At 37.9% G+C, this 20,478-nt stretch overlaps 1 protein-coding gene across 1 annotated transcript in view; it reads left to right on the top strand.

The window, feature by feature from the left end:
• The first annotated feature begins 1,194 nt into the window (after positions 1-1,194).
• The window catches only part of mei1 (meiotic double-stranded break formation protein 1), a 63,513-nt gene continuing 44,229 nt past the window's right edge, over positions 1,195-20,478 (top strand). Inside the window, exons 1-10 of the mRNA XM_008415648.2 lie at positions 1,195-1,600; positions 1,778-1,901; positions 3,447-3,497; positions 4,192-4,265; positions 5,117-5,222; positions 10,383-10,592; positions 13,398-13,576; positions 14,667-14,781; positions 15,641-15,760; positions 18,171-18,270. Of these exons, the coding sequence (XP_008413870.1) occupies positions 1,457-1,600; positions 1,778-1,901; positions 3,447-3,497; positions 4,192-4,265; positions 5,117-5,222; positions 10,383-10,592; positions 13,398-13,576; positions 14,667-14,781; positions 15,641-15,760; positions 18,171-18,270 (1,223 nt within the window). The 5' untranslated portion in view covers positions 1,195-1,456. The remainder of the gene's footprint in view (positions 1,601-1,777; positions 1,902-3,446; positions 3,498-4,191; positions 4,266-5,116; positions 5,223-10,382; positions 10,593-13,397; positions 13,577-14,666; positions 14,782-15,640; positions 15,761-18,170; positions 18,271-20,478) is intronic.

Genomic DNA, 20,478 nt, shown 5'->3' with positions numbered 1-20,478 from the left:
TCTTGTCCACCTCAGTTCATACAAACTCTTTTGTAGGTTTTGATGAAAATATTATTTGCTACTAGTTAAATACAAAATGTCTTTTCGGATCCACAAGTGGAAGTTGTATGACAGGACGGTGGCCTTAAACGTTTCTTCTTTTAACAATTGCCTTATGTTTTGAAACACCAGTTCATTTCCTGTGAGCAATAACAAGTGCAGTACATAAAAACAGAGTTAAATAGAAGCTAAAAAAATAGACTGTCTTTTTTTTCCCAGCTTACTCTTTTTTAATTTGGTGTTTCCGACTAGTTATTGTTACTCGAAATAATAATTCTTCCACCCCATAATATGAAACGAGAATATAAAAACAAATAAGCAAATCACTTTTTTTTACAGCTATAAACAGATTCTTGCATTCCATGAATATAACCTATATTTTCTCGTTATCTGACACTGAATCAGAATAAACATTTCCTGTTTTAGGTCATATCCGTTCACCTATACCTATTTGCTAATAGCCAGGTTAACAAGTGAGATTTTTAATATATTTAAAGACTTTCTTCACATTCAGAACTGTATATTTTTGCAGCACTCTGTAGAAATGCCTTTTACACTGTTTAAGACTTAGAACAAAAAATTTGAATATCCATTCACAAGGTACTAACAATAGTTTGTGGAATTTTGGCCCATTCCTCCTGACAGAAAGAGTAAATGAATCAGGTGTGTAGGCTGCCTTGCTCAGAAACATCTTTCAAATGATGTCACAATCGTCTGGCCAATATAAGCCATGTGGTTGTGTGCATTAAAATACATGAGGTCTTSGCTGCCAACTGGCATACCAACRGCGTCCTGTACATGGAGGTTATTAGTCTAGATCTCAGGTCCTTTGCTTCACATCTTATGTCTTTCTCTCTCTGCCCCTTGTATGTGTGAACACTGTARTTAAAGGTCCATTATGCAGTAATATTTGTGAATGCACTTCTGAATTTAGAGATAAAAAAGATACTTCACTGTTATTCTGGTATTTAAAGAGTGAAAATAAAGGTTATGATCCTAACTTACCGAAAACATGATAGGTTTAGTCTGAGTTAGATAAAGAAATAAACAATCGGTCCTCTGTCTTTTGGCATCGTCTGTGTCATTGTCTCCTACTGTCAATAAAGTTTTGATTTTACCGCCATTGTGATGACAGTTTAAGCTAGCGCGCGAGAAGCGAGTTAGTTTAAGCTAGCTAATTAATTGCTGCGTCATTCGCTAGTTTGACAGGTGTTGGTCGTTCGTAGCAATTTGTTAATAAAACTGAGTGCAAAGAAAAGTGAGCGGGGGTAATTTTGTGGTTGAGAGGCATAATTAACACGAATGTTACTTGGTGTTAACGTTATAGTCTGCGGAGGAGACAACAAACTAGTCTCCTGTTTGTTTTGTCGACCTGCCCCTTCTTTTAACATGTAAGTTGGTAGGTGGAACAACAACAATGGCGAGCACGGATATTGTTTATGAGCAGGTTCACTTCAGGCATGACCCAAAGTGGAGCGTCCGCCTGCRGTCTGCTGAGGGCGGCGGGCTGCTGCTCTGTGTGGCCTGTGCRATTGAAATGATGGAGACCGAAGAAATGGCCGTAAGTATCACGCTGTTCATGTCAWTGTCGACGTCTCTCCAACAACCGAAACTGACATTAGCGATATTATGATTTTGTATTCGAACTTTTGAGATGCTAAGTTGCATTTCCATTGACGCACTGAGCATTTACTCCGCCATAGCTGTCTATTTAATGCACTCTACGTATTTGTTGCAGTCGGTGAGGAAATGTTTTGCCTTGTCGAGTATAAGTGGGATCCTGAAGAGCTCTGCGGGGGCTTTGAGGGAGCTGTTTCGACAGGACCACAGAGTCACTCTGCATTTTATTACCACGTTATTAGGTGAGGAAAATATGCATCAGCACATTAGAGGGTGAAGAAAGGTATTGGAAGATTGTTCAAGAAACTTAGAATTTATGTTTTTAAAAGAAGATACGACGATATAACCCAGTTTATTTGTCTCACAAGTGGGGAATTTAAGCACTCTACATAACAAGTGTAGCAGAAATGAAACAGCAGGATAAAAAAACAGCACCATGTAGATAAAAAATATATTTGTCATCTCTCTGAAGKACAAGTTGTTTATTCACCTTTGGTGCTTTTTTATTTTGAGTATTTTTAAGCTGCAGAACAATACAGTGCCTTGCAAAAGTGTTTATGCCTCTTGAACATTTTCATCACACTGCAGCCCACACATCTCAATTGGTTTTTATGGGTTTTTTGTGATGGAGAAGTACGTAACTGTGAAAGTGAAGGAAATGTATCGTTAAAACGCATACATTTTGAAAGGTTGTTATTCTACTTCTTAAATATAGTCTACCTGGAAAATCTCATTATGAATACAGTTTTTTTTTTTTTTTTAAACTTTGTCCGTTTCTTGGGGAAAAATTTGTGAACATGTCAGACATAAAGTTGTGCACAAGTGTAAAGCAAGATATGGTTATAAAATAATATTACAGTTTTATTTATTATTATCGGGCTCTCTTTAAATTCTCGAAAATCCATCTGTGAAGAAAACATGAAGAAGAAGGTGCTCTGGTAAGACGACAGGAAACATTTTGGCCTACATGGAAAATACTAAAGGTGATAGAAAAAAATCMTGGCACATCCCCCTCCTTGAACACACCATCTCCATGGTCAAACACAGTGGTGGCAGAATCATGCTGTGGGGTTAGTTTTTKTTTTTTYCMRSMWKGRMMWKRRRRMYKKTTTKRAWTKKTKGGGGAAAAAGATGAAGCTAAATACACGACAATCCCAGAAGAAAACCTGCAAAAGGTGGCAACGCACTTAAAGCTAGAGCTGAGATGTGCTGCAGAGCTTGACACCAATTCTAAAAGAAAATAATGGTTTCATCATCATGAATTYATGAWTTAAAGGTGTGAGATTTTTACTGAACTTATAACGGTAATAATGTAAAAATCACACACTAATGTAAGAAGTCCTACTCTAAAAAGTAACCCGGTCACTGGTTTGACTTTTTTAGTTGTTTTTGTGGAGTTTTTCTTATGCGTGCATGATCTCTTGCATCACACAATCCAAACATGCTACATGATTTATTAGATTTGAACTGCCTGTAGGAGCATTGATACACTACACCCACTTAGACTATACAGTAAATTGTGGCGAAGCTAAAATCACAGAAATATTAACATCAAAATAATTAAAAAATATATATTAATCATATTTGAACAGCTAAAATGTGCTACATTTTGTTAAAAATAAGATACGGACTCGGAAATTTGTTATATAAACTATAAATTGCTAACGAAGGTTAAAAGCAAGCCTGCTTCATTGTGCATAAGATTACAATGATGGCAAATTATTCTGATTCTCTTTTTAATACTTGTGGAGTTCTGGTTATATTTTCATGCCCTTCCTTTTTCCCAGGTATGCTTCAGACTGAGCAGGACCTGGTCAYGGTGGAAAAGGTTGACCAAGGTGAAGGAATTCCTGTTTATGCTTTGGTTAACGTGTTTGTGTGTTTCTCCACATGTACTCGCATACAAACACATCAATATTGTCTACATACACGTTATACCCACAGCTAAACTCCCATAAACATAAAGACAGACTTTATGTTCAACCACGCCTRTAAATAAGGTGACCTGCCTCTACTTTTACACATTTGTTAAAAGTAGATATTTGTTCGTTTAATCCTTCTAGAGAGTGGAAGTACTTTTTTTTTCTCTTTAAATTTAGTGATTCATGTTGCCAGCAGTGTTCACACATCTCCTCCATACCCGTAATACTTTTTGTCTTTCGATGAAGATATAGAATTAAACCGACAGATTTTTGCAGTAGGAAAATGTTTCTGTAAGAACTAATGCATGAATAATTTCATGGCTGCTGTCCCAGAATGCCTCGGGGAGCGCTTTATTATAAAAGCTAGTAAAACCGTAATGACTTGATGTTCATTCCCTCTTTCCTCTGACATTTTTAAATTCATTCAACTAAAGACGCAGCCATGACTGTAACATTAGATGTATTGTTAATGAAATGATCCAAGCWSATCTAACATCCTGCTGGTGGCTGGAAATGTGTTAAATTGTCTAACAGTCTCTTCAGTGCTGTTTATTGAATGAATTTCTCTCTGTTTCATGTCCGTGTGTGTGYGTATATGTGTGTGAATCAGTGCTGGTTCAGCTGCTACTTGAGTTTCACAATGAGCTGCCATTTCACTTTGTTCTGGATGAGGTCCACAAACAGGTAAGCCAAACACATTTATATTCTTCCCACAATGCGCTGCTGCTTATACAGTGAGTGTAAAATATGCAGGGACAGGAAGACGCGGCCTAAAGTTTTACACAAGACTTCTGGAACCGACGTCGCATCCACAACCAGACTGCTTAGGAAGCAGAGTTCTTGTCTTCGTTGTGTCACCCGAGGGTTGAGGAGAGAGTTGAGCAGCATCATTGTGCAATCRGTTAACGGAGTTAAGTTGTCCGTGCTGCTGACGACAGAAAGGTTTAACACCTGGCAGCGCTGACAGCTCCCATAAATCTTAGGAGAATACATCTTATTAGAAAAATGTTTCACGCACAGAACTCCCTGCTTGGACTAGGAATTAGACAATTGTCTCGTTTCTATCTTATCTGCACTTAATGTGATGTCCTGCCACTGTTGTGTGAAGATAAGAGGTAATTTAATAGCACTTTCAATAAAACAAATGTTTAAATAGGATATATTTAAACATTATGTTAGTGTTGAGGGAATAAAAAAAAATGCTCAGCTCATTAAGTAGATGTAGAGGCTTAATAAAAATTTAATATCAGAGAAAAATAACCAACATAAATACAATTCACTGATAATAAAATTTTTTTATTTTTATTTTTTCAGGAAAAATCTATCCAAACTAATCTGACCATATGAGAAACYGTTAATTGTCCCCCAAACTGCTTGTGTCACTTTCTGGATGAACTTTCCTCCCCTTGCTTTTGCAGATGTGTTTTATCSAGCCGCATTAGTGTTTTTAGCATAAAGAGATTGTTGATGGCCAGCTTAAAATAACTATAAATTTGATGTTGTTGTGTTTTTTTTCTTTTTATTGTTTWATGTAGCTGAGCGGCCAGCTCAGTGGGAAGCGTCTCCTGCCRACKTTCAACTTCCTGGGGAACCTTGTGAAGACGGTGCCCAACGTGGCTCACAGCTTTATTACTCAGTACGGTGAGACCCGGCAGCTCAGTTAGATTGACTATTTAAAAAAAGGCACAGGGTTGCAGATGAGRAATTAGTTTTAATTAGATTTTTTGTTAATACTCAAGACTCCAGAATCAATATAGTGAATGACAGAAGTGTAATTACTATTATTTAAAAAAACAATTTGCTGTTAATGTTGCCTTTTGGCAATAAGATACTAGATTGTGGAGTAAGAATATGTTAAAGAAATGTCTAATCATAGCATAATGTATTTACTTTAGCTTTAATAAAACTAGCTTTTACTATAGAAGCTACTCTATAAAAGCTACTAGATAAAGTAGTTTTTATGTAGCGTGGATGAAACGGGTAGGTGTTGAACACAACACAAGCTCCCGTTCTGTATCATGAGTGATGCTCAGCAGACCAATAGCAGCTCTATATTTGTTTGTTTAATATTCAACCGTTGTTGGCTTGTTTGTTTGTATTTCCATGCCAGCAGTCAAACTTTAATCTTTTGGACAAATGTCTCCTGCAGTAGGCTGATGATTTTTTTCCCCCTGCTATAATTACTTTCTCTTTAAAAATGCATGTGCATGTTGAGCTGATTGAAATACTACTCCACTGTTTTTATGTGTTTATGTTTTACCATTTTTCCTGTACTTATCCACGAAATCCTTCTTAGATACTTTATTTTAGTTGAAAACAGACAGGATGCATCAAAGAAGACATTCTATGTTTGTTGATGATATTATGAGTGAAGTAATGAGAAATATTCTAATATKTATGCTTCAGGAAAACCGAATAATGCTGCTGGTTCCACATTCGTTACTGTTTACTGTTAGGAATCATATGGTATAATGAAAACAATTTGCATAATATTCTGATACTTGAAGCCCATCTGTCTCTTCTTTATCTGTTTTATCATCATGATGACCCCTCCTCTCTCCTGGAGCTTCAGCATCCTGACCACTGCTGTGATCAGGTGTAAAAAAACTRGTCAAATATAGTATAATGTCAATGCATAACACCTGAAATGCATAACCTACCCAATATTGATCCCGAGGTCTCCAGTTGCAATATTGCACACTTTGAAGTTGATGTGATGGCTCAATATATTGTTTGGCTCTAAATAATCTCAGGAGATAAAAAAAGCATCTGGGTATCATTGGTGATGTTCTTATTACTTTTATAATTTAAATAATATTGGTCTATCTTCATTTTCTCTATCTGGTTCAAACTAGAAATTAGATGAAGTTATGAWTTGGTCAGATGTGTTTATTTTCCAAAAGTAGGAAATATCCTCAAGATAATGTATTTTTTGTTTCTAGTGTTAAATTATAATTAGCCCCATTTTTTTTTCAAAACAAAAACTGAATGAAAGTTGAAAACTAAATTTATCTAATTCTGTGCCTTGCACTTGATTTTGGCCACTGACCTCCTGTTGTGGCAAAGAGAAATTTCTCCAATCAGGGATGTGTGGAATATCCACAAACAGTGATAACACAGTTCTGTTAGGCTTGTAGCAGYGGATTTGATGACTCAAGGTTTACTCAACATCAGAACGGATACACACAGTTAAATCATTTCTTGCTTTAATGACCTCATAAACTGACCTTTRCAGCTGTTTGGAGTGTGAYGCTATGAAAATTTTGYATTATAATTACTGTGTACAAATCTGYTGTGGTTATCAATATTATATTAATTGTGTAAATTATGCAAAAGTGTTATTACAGGCAGAAGTTATTCACTCAGAGTGAAGCCAGCAGGCAAGAAAATGCAGGGCAAAGATCAGTGGGACATAGAAACAGGGAACCAAGCGCTGAAGACTGAAGAATCCAGCAAGGAGTGAAGGAGAGAAACGTTAAATACTAGGAGAGGGTGCAGCTGTGAGGAGAGAGCAGAAGGCAGACTGAGSGAGAGCGAAGCTAGGAMATAAWTTGAAAAGGCATGAAGAATAATCAAACACAACAGATTAAACCTAAATGAATAAACAACTAAGAAAACATAAAAAGTAAAGAGAGAAACTAAGGCTGATTACAAAAGGACAAGAACGTGAAAAAGCAAACACTGAAGAACCAAAACATCCCTGGATCCTGACACAACCAKCTAAAAGTTTTTATTTTCCACTGGTTGCTAAGCAGCCACAAGTTATCAACCACTCGTCTCCTCCTGCATACAATACAGACATATTCGAAAAGCCTTCCCTGAGAAACTTTAAAGTCTAAATTGTAGTCGCTCGTCTGTGACTACTGTATTACTAACCCTTGGAAATGTTATCAAGGTAATCAGTAACATTGTGCTGCCAAAATGTGAAAAAAAAGCTACATTTTACTCATCTAATAGTTTTCCTATTCAATACRTTGGTAGATTTAGATCTAGAAGATAATCCGGTACAGTACTGAGAGAAAGAGAGAAAGTATTGCACCTGACCAACCTTCCCTGACATAACAGTGATTAAATCTCTGATTCAACCACTTACACAACATCTGTCTGCTAATGGATCAGTTGTTCACTCTGTCAGGGGGCATTGTTAGCCGGGTTCAGGCCTGTGGATGTTGTGAGGTGTTTTGTCATGGCCGACTGCTCGTCTTTACACTCACGAACAAAAAGTAAGACCTATTCCAAAACACTGGCATTAGAGCCATTATGCTTTACATTTTGTGACCACCTTCTATCTGTATTCCTAAGCAGACACAGGTAGGAATGCTTTGCGAAGTTGCTGAGGTAAGATGTGGGCTGCCATTATTGACTGTGTGTATCTGTCTGCGGCCCGTCACTCAGCAAGTCTCTGTGGGCCTGTTTGGACTAACGACAGCAGCAAGGCAATGACAACAGAAGCCCGGCCTCCCAGCGGATTTCATCCTTTTTCAGACGAACCGTCTGCCTCCCAGCCTGAAAAATTAACTCTGTCTTCTGGCTCTCATGTCGTTTCCCTTCTGTGCAGTTGGTGGAATCGTTTGAGATTGAGGAAATATAAACAGAGATCCTACAGAAAGAATAACAATTGACTTCAGGATATATATTAATACACGCACACAAACATAGAGAGTACATCTATCCTTTCCTACTGTCTCTTGTTATTCCAGGTGACACATTAAAACCCAGCCCTCCTTAAGGATGTCTTCAATAGCTCTCTATTCCTAAAAATAAGATAAAGGGACTATTGAAGTGCACATAATTGAATGGAGATTAATAAAGATGAATAAAAAACTGATTAAAGCTGTAAAAAGATGAAGGGAAAAGGAGATATAAGAGAACAGAGGAGATCAAGATGAGCTTTTTTCTTTCTTTCTCAGAGTTACGGATAATCAAAGATTCAAATTTCACAGACTTGTGGATGAAATACTCCAGATATGACAGTAACATCAGTGAAGTACACAAAAGCACAAATATAAAATATCCAGTAGAAATGGGTACAGCTCTATCAAAGTGAGGATTTCTCTCATTTTCCCCTTAAACATATCARCCAAATGCTTATTTTTCTTCTACTTTCTGGATAGATTGAATAACATTTTTACATTGACATAAAACACTGCAACAATGCAAAACTTCAAATCTACATACACTTAAATTCTTTCCTTTGCTCTATAAATATTCGCTTAGCAGCTCTTGTCTGATGCAGCTTATTCAGAGGGGTAATGTGAGTTTACTTTGTAGTTTTGCTTGTGTCATCAACCCCCCTCCCCTACGCTAAGATCATTAAGGCACACTCTAAAAGAGCAAGCCCTCCAGCTTGGGAATTGCTGGTATTTACACTAGAAGTTGAGAGTTCAAAAGCCTCGTGGAGAGTCAGAGAAGGGTCCAATTAAATATTCTGCGGTGATTTGTACACAACAACAAAGCGACACCTTTGAAAGTGGCTCGCTGGGGTAATGGAGTGATATTTCAGAGCACGCAGCATCACAGCTTGGCAGCAAAGCATGGAAATGAACCTTTGCTTCCTCTGTTGACAAAGGCAAAATAAAGTCATTTGTTTATCCTTTCATGTTGTGCCGACAGCTGTGTTTATTTGTTGTGGAGTGTACTTTTTGAACAGCAGTGTAATACCGTTCTCTTTCTGAAGGTTTCACCCGCTCTGTCTTTTCTCTCTCCCTCTCCCTCTTAATGCCTTAATGTCTGGCTCTCATCTTTGCTGCCTCATATTTCTTAGTTTAATCAAACATGTCCTCTCCAGGCTCACCTGGATTTTGATCTTCTTGACAGAGCAGCTGGCTTTCAGCTCTGCTCTTTGGCTCTTGTCATCTCTTTCTTGTTTTGCTACTTGCGGAGTCTGTGTTGACGTCTTCCATCTCTCTCTGCACTGCATGGATGATGTCTCTGTCCTCTGCATTTGCTTGTTCTTTCTGGGAATCTGAAAGGCTGCCTTTTCTGGCAGCCAGCATACCTGGAAGTTGTGATCCAAAAAGACTCCCAGTCTGGTATATCTGTTCCACCCTCTCTCTCTATCCTCTCTGCTTTTTCAGTTCATCTGTATGAGAAGTTTTATTTGATCCTTGCCTTTTTGTAATACTATTATTAGCTCCTGCATCATGCTGGAGTCTTACATAATGTCCAAGACTCAGCATTAAGGCCTACACACAACACATGGTTGAGAAAAGAGTAACTTGGAAGCTCTGCTTTGTGTTTGCCGTAAATGTTGTCAGAGAGGCAGCGCATGCAGTCACAGCCACATGCTCTGTCAGCACTATCCCTAATCTTTGGCTATCTGCAGATAGCCAAAGGAAGGAGCACTAAAGCAGATGGCTTGTGTGTTAACTGTGGGACAGCATAAAGATCATCAAGCTAATCTACTTTGAAACATAATATGTACAAGCRTTTCACTCAGTTTTCTGATTCATATCTGTGAACCACTCTTCAAAAGCTTGTTGTATAATGTAAAATGTTATGTAGCGTGTTCGTTACATTTGTAATGCAAATCTAATGCACAACTAGTGTGGTGTTGTAGACTTTCCTCAGGACAGGTGACCTGAAAAAAGATGTAATATAGATAATGCAATTAGCAAAAACAACATATGCAGTGAAATTAGAACTAAAAGACAAAGTATAGACGCTGGTTTTTCTAGCTTACCAAAGGCAGGTTGTATAGGTTGAGAAAGCTTGGAAATACAATGACAAGATTTGACTCACTTTACTCTTTTTGCAGTTTTGTCAATTACTTTTAACAAATTTTTTGTTGTTGTTCGTCAGTTCCCCTGCTGGATCACCTGTGCTCTGCTTTGGCATACCCAGACGAAGCGCTGAAGACTTCAGTAGTGTATGTTTGGCTGCAGCTGATGCAGACATTTGGAGACGCCGGGGCGCAGTACCTGCCCATTGCCACTAGGGACAGATTATGCACCCTGCTGCTGCAGACGTTTAGCAAYGCTAGCTCAGCGCAGCTCATTAAAAACTGTGCAGGTGAGAAAATATTCACACTTCTTGAACACACGTTAGTTGTTCCCTGAAGTTTACGTTCGCACATCTTGGACATTACTTTTAGGGTAGAATGCTGATGRTTATTCCTTAAACCAGAGGTTCCCAAACTGTGGGGCGCGCCCCCTATGGGGGGCACCATGCCATTACAGGGGAGGTTCGGGAAGCCGTCTGGATGAACCCCCCCACCACAAAACATGAACGCTGTATACGCTGGGTTTTTACCTTAGAATGGCCAACTCTGTTATTCCTCTGTCAATTTGATACAGTAGGGGCTTCCGCACTTCCCATATCTGTGTCCTCTGTCACTTTTATCAGCAGTTAAAACTGTTTAATCTGTTGTTAACACGTCTTCCCTGTTTTTCCAAGCCGCCTTTAAACGCAACATGAGCGTTGCGACGCTCGCGCTGGGTTWACACCTGTGCGGCAGTGAAGGAGACCTGCTGCTGCTGTGCAGAGCTATGCAGGTGTATTAGAATCATTGCAGCAAACCAGCAAAACTCAAAGAACTTTTCACAGTTTTCCCCCCAAACTAACCGACTGAGTTGAATAAAACTGTTGGATGCAGGTGATGTTAGATAAAAGATGACTAGCTAATATCAATACAGCACCTTAAGCTTGTTAACAAGTAGCTTGTAGGCTACTGGTGTTGTTGTTTATGTTCAGCTACGATTCATTTTGTCCCCAAAAAAGTTGGTTCCCCCCAACCCCTTCAGGGAGTCGCTAAGAATCCCCCCCTTCGCTGACAAACATCGTTCAACCAGACAGCTATTTGTAAGCCATAGGGGTGTCCCAGAAATAGTTTGGAAACCACTGGGGGGGCCCAGGAGAAAAAGTTTGGGAACCACTGCCTTAAACGGTTTTAATAATATTCAGAAACAATAATTGGATGCATAAGCTCGAGGTTATTGTGAATTCTGTTTTTCATCACCTTTAACAACCTTCTAAGCTTAAAGGACTTCGGAGAGTCATTTAAATCGGTTTGTGTGTTGAGATGGGTCAGGTTTTTAAGTGTATTTAACAAACTTTTATAGGGTAAAGGTGTAGCTTTAGGGATTTCATTGAAGAAATCCCTATTGAAGAAATTGTGTTCTTTTTCCATTCCAAAACGGGTTTCAATGTCTGTTTGGGTACTTATTTTTTGAAGTTCCAACCTTGTTATTGCCCTTTGACCCTTAAATTTAAAAGAAAACCATCAACACATAACCCTACTGGGAACTTGATTTCACTACATTACTATTGCTGTCTATTCAAGCACCAATCTCCAAGAAAGTTGACTAAGAGAGGATGTTCAGATGAGTTTTCCAGGTATTAGTAAAGACAGTGCAATGGTTTGTGGGTAGGTATTGTAAATCTGGCCTAACACCTGCTGAAGGATCAGGATTTTAATCTTCGGAGGCTCAATGTAAGACCCAGAAAAGTTTGTTCCAGGACCCAACGAGACCTTAGGTAAGCAATCTGGATTATCTGAGGACATTACACAACGAGAGCTTGATTATCGCAACAAAGGCTAACAATCAGGCGCCAGGGGAGACCTGCTGCGGTCTTGATGAGATGATTAGACAGAGGTGAGTTAAAAGCACAGCAGGAGGASCCCGGCTCTTCTAGAGAATTAGAAACGCAGGAACAGGAGCCAGGAAGAGAGAAAGAGGAGAGCACAGAAAACACAAGATCACGATAAGCAAATCGACATCTTCAAACTCCACTGAAACCTGGGTCCTTCATATGAACAAGCTAAACGCCTTCCGAGAAATAGAGCTATAAGATCGGASAAGACTTAAGTTGAGCAATTTAGTTGCTATGATAGAAATGTTAGGTAAGGGGGAGGAACGTTTAACAGCAGGCAAACATCAGGCCTCTGAAATGAACTTCATAAATTCAACAATTTCAATCCAGTTACAAATTGCTTTGCTTAAAAGCCATTTCATGGCAAGCAAATCATCCAATTTAATTAACTCCATCAAATATCCAGGCAAAAGGACCTTCTGGGTGGCAACAAAAAGCTTCAAGTCGAGGCCTAACTTGCTAATGGATATTTAACCAGGCATAYGCTTGTATTCAATAAATTAGAGTATCACTGAAATGTTAATTTATTTCACCAACTCGGTTCACTCATTCAAACGTATAGATTCATTACACACAGAATGATGTTTTCAAGCCTCTATTTCTCTTAGTTATGATTTCCCTCTTATGCCTAATGGAAACATGACATTTAATATACATCAGAGAAATAAAAAATGAACAGAAATGTGAGCTTAATGAAAAGGAGGTTTAGTACCTGCTTTAATGTTATTTTCAAACTCTTATTTATCTGGCAATCAAGGTGCATGGAAATGCATATTCTAATGTAAGTGCACTCAAGTTTTGTTTCCATGAGACAAAAAAAAAAGAAAAACGAACAAAGTCAAGTCTATTCTTGTATCAAAATCAATGCATCTGTTTGTTTTATAGAAAACTCAGGATTTAAACTTTAGATCAAAACTATTTATGTATCTGGTCACAGCAGATAATGCAATAATTTTTCTTCAGAGTATACTAGCATCCCTCTAGTTTCGAGTGTTAATGCTAACTCTTTAGCTTCAGGGTTAGGAATGTGTTCGTCATCAGTCCAACCTAGATGCTTTGATTTATGTAATGTCTAACATGGCTTGTTTTCAACTTGAATTTAAGAAATGATGTGTAGATTAAATAGATAATCACAGTTCACGGACATTGGGATCTGTTTTGAGTGATCGTTTCTTATACTTTCGAAGCATGTCACCAGAGTCCGTTGTATCCCTCGTCTGTTAGGCCTGCTCTGGCAGCTGGTCAAGTACGAAGAAGCCGTGTCGGTTCTGATGAGCAGCTCCGGCGGCCMGCTCATGTGCAACGCGAATGAGGACGTCCTCACCAACAACAGCCAGCCCCTCATCCAAGACCAAGAGCAACAACCTGCTGACCACAGCCTACTGCCTCTCCTGTTGAAAAAGGTCTCTGTCCAAACATCCTGCTCCCACTCCCAAGACCCGAACTCTAACACTGACCATCGTYGTAACAAGCTCTAATCCCGGATTAAAGCTCCTTTGAACAGGGGCTCAGTTTGGGCTTTAGYCTACACAAATATTTGTGCTTCATGTCTGGGAAATCAATGTGCAGATTGTATTTGGGTGGATGTTCTCAGTGGTCGCTCACAGCTCATGACGTCAGCTGGTATCTTTCAATCACCATTGTTTTGTATGTTTTGTGTCAAATTTATATTCCCGTAACAACACAAGTAATCCTGCTAAATATGCTGCGATTTCATTCGTCCACKCCTACGTCAGCTGTGGTCAGATAATAAACTGTGTTAAACTGATGGGATGAACCCTACATGACACCACCTCCCCCCCTTCAAATCAGCTTGTGAGCTGCTGTTTGGGAACCTTGATTTCAGCATTTATGAATCTAAAAGTCATCAAAAGTTGCAAAATGAAAAACTGATTAAACGGAAGCGAATGTTTTCTGCAGCTATGCGAAGTTGTTGATTTGTTTTCAAACCACCAGGAGACTCGGGGCTTCTGTGCAGCTTTACAAAGTATATAAATGGAGTTTGCCTTCAGTATTCTCCAGATGGTTCTCCAGGATAAATATGTAAAAAGAAAAATAAGAGTTTATTCCGTTTTCTGAAGGATATAACATTTCTTAATGTAAACTCTAGGTGATCTGAGTAATTTTTACTCTAATTATAATTAATGACGTTTTCAGTCAGTTGATCTTTTTAAATGCTTATTACTTAAGAACTTATTTTTTAAATTAATGGAAAATGCTGAGTATGTAATACTCAGGGGGTCATTTCCTCCTTAGCTGGACATGTTTTATTTTTATGGTTGGCCTTAAAACACTGAATCTGGTTTAATGTTGATTTATTTAATCTACAGTAACTCAAACTGTACATGTAAAAAAAGAATATTTATAGTTTATGGTCCTTGTTTTTGGAATGGAAATCAGCTAAGATGTATTTGATGCAGAGCAAAGTTTTACTCTGGTGATACTTYAAGGTTCATATCTGACGGATCCCAATGAAAACATTTTACWTTTCAGTTGCTGCTGAGTGGTGATGAGGCGCTGCAAGTGACCAGTGCAAAGTGCATCGCTGCCATTTTGGTTCATTCTCCCAGTCAGTACTGCACTCTCTGCATCAAGGCCGATTTACCAGGTAACACACAGACGCACTAGACATGAGATCAGCCATTCGGATGTTTCAGATATYCAGTCCTTTTTTGCAAAAAGTTCACACTGATCTTGTATTTTATTAAAAATGAATAAAATCTAATTTAAGGTTGATTTAAGGAAGATAAACCTTGTTTTATTTATGAAAAAAGCTACTAAGTGCTTGCTATTGATGACATTTAAGACTATTTTCGGAGTCTTATGGTCTGCTTTTGGGACAAACTTGATTGGATGACTCGACCTGTGCAAGTTTGCATTAGTTTTGAATGTCCTTCTCTTATAAGCCGTTTTCCATACAGTRGAAATTATATTAAAATTTAAACCAGACTCTTAAGTTGCTAGATTTTCCTTTCTGAAGGCCTCGGGCAGCTCTTTTGATCTCCACCTGGTGCTCACCGTCACCTCGGCTGAAAAGAGCAAACAGAACAAAATGTCAGCGTTAAACCTGTAGGAGATCTCCGTTAAAGCGCTGAGTAAGRCTTTTCCTGTCATGTGCTTCTGTATGAACTTTTAGCCATTTTAGATTGAAATAATATGTAGGGGGGTTCTGATTTATTCCTCAAAAGAAATGTCATTTGTCATGGTACTTTTTTTTTTTTTTACATAGCTGTATGCTTTTTGATTTGTCTCCCAATTTTTTCCTGCTTTTTTTTTTTTTTACTTTTCCAGTTAAGTTTTGCTAAATATTCCCTCTCCCTCTGAATCGTGCAGGCTGGTTAAGATTGCAATTTTTTATTTATTTCTTTTGTGTACCTTACATGCAAACATTGTTGGAAAACGTCTTTATGAACTCAGTTAGGTGAACGGTTTTACAGAGTCGTTCATCGTGCCTCCATCTCTCTCAGGTTTCCTCTTTGACCGTCTGGCCAGCAGCAGCAGTGAGATGCTGCTGTGGTCCATCTACAGCTGCTTGGTGTTGCTGAGTGAGGAGCCGCTTTTCTTCTCCCAATGCCACTCCGTATACGGTGAGACCCCAGACTCAGAACGGTTGAACCAGACGTTTACATACACAGAATAAAAAAATAAAAAAAAAACACAACTCAATGTCTGAAGTTGAATCTGACCAAACTTTTCTCATTGTGGAATTTAGCAAATAGAAATAATTTTGGTGATTTTAAATGGCTTAAAACAAAAGATGTTTGGTTTGATTTAACTTCAAACTGTAAGAAAAAAAAGTCTTTTTATTCCAAATATACAAAGTTCTGGTTTCAACTGTGTGCATATTTGCTTTAAAAACTTCTTTCTCCCACAGAAGTGAAGCTCAGCCAGCTTTGAAATTTGATCCCTTTTCATTGCACTGATTCATGACCTCATTAAAGCGAGTTGACAGGGCTTTTTCATATTTTAGCTTCACTTCTGATCATTGTTCGTCTGTCTGTCGGGTGAGAGAGAGTTTAAACAGATCGGAAACCAGTTTTCAGTTTTGTATTTAATCACTMTGTTTGCATATCTAAAAATAACTGATGATCACTGACCATTAGAAGTTCATGCAGAATAGAGTCGCTGTGTGAATTTTTTTGATTGACAAAAACTTTTAGTAAATTCCCCAATATGGGGGTTTGTGTTTATTCAGACTGATGCTGTTAACATTTTTTAAATTTTAATCTTAAATGTAGTTTTTGCATTTAAGATTAAATGCAAAAACCTTTTTTTTTTATTCCACACAGTTTTAAAAATGAAAAGAAATTGTCATTAAGTGTATCTTTGCAAAAATGACAACACAGTTGATTGATTTTAATTATTCTATTCATTTACAGACATGTTTTGAAGTTGACTTTTATGAATTAAAATCATTAATGCTCTTTGTCCCATATCACACCTGCTTTTATCTTATAAACAAGATCCCTCTTCTGTCTTCTAAAAAAAGTATTTTACCCAAAGTTAGCTTATTTATTCCCTTTTTAGCCATCAGGTAATTATATCTGTAATTTTAGCACATCTGCTGTTTCACTTAATTGTATTTTAAATAATGTTATTTATGTATTCTGTTTTATTCCCATTTAAAAGGAGTGTTTATTCTAGTTATTCGATTTAAATACCGATTTCTGTATTTATTTTGTCCTTTTCTGATTGTGATGTCGGTTTTAAGCCTCTTATCAGATTACGGGATCTGTGGCTCCTTAAAAATTTAAAGTCTATCTCTTGTGTTTCCTTATCAACACAATTGCTTTGTCCTTTAAAGAATCATGACAGAACTGTGAAGTTGACAGGTTTGTCCTTCATTACATTACTTTGTTGTCTTGCCTAAAGCTCTTTGAGTTGATTGACTGAAACGGTTTACCAGCCACATGGAGCTGTAATATGCAACCTGTTGCAWTTTAAGTAAACCTCCAGGGCAGAACGGCACTCCATTAAAATGTAAGCAAGGTTGGACATCTAATAAAAACGCAAATAACTATTAAAACACACATTACACCTAAGCAGTTTACGAAAGACCGTAAAACATGTGCAATGATCAGGGTTTTCCAATAATGTTTGAACTTGTTTCGTGGTTCTGTTAGTTTAAATTAATTCATGTTAAATGCTAGTTTTCATTCAGAGGCTTGTCTGTTTATTCTGACATATAAAGTGTTTTCATCCAGGAGAGTTTTTTTTTTTTTGTCTCTTGTGTACAGCACTTCAAGTTATTGTTGCTGTTTGGGAAATGCTCCAGTTTGACTCTGAGAATTGCCTGCACTGTAAACTGCAAAGAGAGAAGTGGCGAGCAGAACAAAATGGCTCCTGATGTTAATTCAGAATTTGGAAGCGTGGTGAACAGCTTTGTTCATTTCCTCTGCTGGCATTGCTAAAACTACAGGCAGACTAGAGTTTTATAACGATGCAGAAAATCAAGGTCATCTATAACAACTTCTCCTGTTCGCTGATTGGGCCAGTAGAAATTCTACCRGAGAGAATCAGAGTTAATGGGAGAAATCTCAAACTGAGCTTTGAAGGGAGATGAGAATCGAGCGTAGGAAGGCAATGGCCAGGCTAGTGAACATACTCATGCTGTTTCTTTTCTTCTTGTGACCCTTTTCAAGCAAAGTGTCATCTCTATTCATGAAAAAATATGCCTGCATGCGTAATATCTGCCTGTCCACTTCTTGATATTGGATTCTGTTGCTAGATCAGTAAGAAAATGAGCTCATTACTGCAGCGTCCATGTAGCAGTAAATTAGAAACACGGCTCATTGGCGCTGTGTAAAACGAATGAAAATGAGGGTCGCTTTCTGGGTGCATAATTTCTGCTATTATTTAAGGCCTTGTCACATATTTTAATGTAGAAAGTTATTGTAGTTGACGATGTATAACATGTACGATGTCAGAACACTTGAGCTGCTGTTTGTTGTTTGTTTTTCTCTCCCATTGTATGTTTGGTTTGTGTTTGTGTGCCAGGCATCGAGTCCCTGGTGCGCAGTCTTAAGSAGGCTTTACAGCTGAGCAATCTGGAAGCACCAAAACAAGGTTTTCTGCTCCTCACCGCAATACTTGAAAGGTGCGTCTTTACGAAATTGTGAGATRAATTTTGGATTCTGGTTGCCAAAAATGCWATTTAAAAAGTTATCAATGTGTTTAACTGCAGTTAAATCAGTATGTTTTGTGACGTAACAATATTTTATCCATTTAATTAGGTRTCTTTTTATTGCCTGAACGAATTCAAGGTAGGTCAAAAACATACTAAAAACARAATAGAAACTATTTAATTTCTTTGGTAGTATGCAAATACACAAAAGAGAAACTTTTCAGTCACCTCACAATAAAAGTAGCGACTCGGAGACTAAATCAAAAGAGTAAAAGGCAAATTCGGTGTAAGATTTAATTTCTRTCCATTCAAATGATCTTATAGCTTTAAATATCAGTACAAAACAATATTTGGTTAAAATGACTGATTGTATTAAAGCACAGGATGTACAATAGCACACCCAGTGCTTCATGTGCAAATATTGTGTTTAAACTCAGAAAATGACATTTACAAACACCATTTCAGCTGAATAAATTCTCATGAGGGAATACCTGACCGACTTTCCAAAAATGTTTGGTTGTATTTATGCATCAYTTATAGTTTGTGTATTTATTGAAGGAAAAAGCTTCCCGTTGACACAAACAGGTTYGTCCTGTACCKKGTGTGCAGTCAGTAGCTGCCGTTTCATTCGGAAAACCAGCTCTTGCTTCATATTGCATCTTAACATCAGACTCTTCAGCTTCATTCATTTGGAGCCTGATGATATACAGATHATTGCATCCACAKAGTTGGCATCTCTCGGCTCAGGGTTGATTGGCAGCGTCCAGACAGGTCGGCCAYATTCCCCCCCGAAATGAACCAGTTGCCAGGAAAACCATATTACTAATCATTTCCTCTGATTATATAGTTTCTCACAGCTCAGGAGCACTGCTGTCCTYACATTGAAACAATTGTTGAAATTGCTTCTGGGTTGATGAAATTTACCCATATTTTGCCAATGGGCAAGTACTAATTTCCACCTWTTGTTAACATTTGCATAAAAACTGTCTTGTCCTTTATGTTAATTGGTCTGGTTAATAAAAATATCCTTTTATTTACATTTAATTACTTTCCAGTGTTCTTATGTCTTTGCACAATGTTATGTTTTTAGTTATTTATTACAGACTTAATTATATTTTTCACTTTTGACGGTATGCGAATTACTCTTGGATTACTTGCCCAAAAAGTGACCGTAAGGCGTAACTCCAGCTGCACCAGCCGGCACAGTGAAGTGACTTCTTGTAAAACATGTTAAGTATGGTGCACTGTTGAGTTTAATTGGATTTAAATGAACTGTCTGGTGTCCGCATGATGAAAATGTATCACTGGCTAATAAAACACCGGCCTATTTTTGCAAGGTTGACATAATTTTAATGGAATGCTACTGGTCACATGGTAATGATAGAGGAGATAAAAGATTTAATAATCCAAGAGTGAAATTTGTCCTTTAAGAGCTACGTTCAAGYGCTGAACTGCTGAACAAGCTAAAACAAGTGTGTATGTGGGTGGATGAGGGTGTGTGTGTGGTTTTTAGCAGAGTTTGGAGTTTTGTTTGTTTAGGATTTTGAGAGTTTAACAGCTCGATGTGAAATTTTTTTGCCATGTTTGTACACATGACATCGAGCATGCCTGTGTTATTTAGGATGTTCTATGTGACACTTATTGTGGCAACAGTCCACAGATGGTACAGGTAGACAAACTTTGGTGACATTTGTAACGCTAAGAGGTCAATGCCATTTATTTATTATGTGTACTCTGCTTAGCSTGGAGGAAAGAAAACACAGTGCGCATGGATGCGTGGGCGCTAGTGACGTAGAAGAACGCTGCTGATGTCCACACAGCAAACCATTGAGCAACACTCCAGGAAGGAGAMAAACGGCGTGTCCGTGGATTCTTAAAGAGACAGTGTCATGTGTTGTCCAGGCACATGTTATAGAGTAGTCAATTACGTTACTTTCAGTTGTTAGAAAAATGCTATATATTTCWAATATGACTTGAGARAAATCTAACTTCATAAATTGAAATTGGGTTTCTGTCTCTTTAAAAGCTCCTGCTCTTTCTGAAAGTCCAGATTTAGGAAGTCATTATATTGAAAAACTGCAACTCCGATTAGCTCAAAAAGTCTTATTTTGCATAATACTGCCCCTTTAAAATGTCTCATAGAGTCTTAAGTTCACGTATCTAAAATGAAGGCATTGAAAT

The sequence above is a fragment of the Poecilia reticulata genome, linkage group LG8 (genome assembly GCF_000633615.1).
Source record: "Poecilia reticulata strain Guanapo linkage group LG8, Guppy_female_1.0+MT, whole genome shotgun sequence".
NCBI lineage: Eukaryota > Metazoa > Chordata > Actinopteri > Cyprinodontiformes > Poeciliidae > Poecilia > Poecilia reticulata.
Note: the sequence above shows the minus strand (reverse complement) of the source record. Positions and strands in the feature narration are given on the sequence as shown.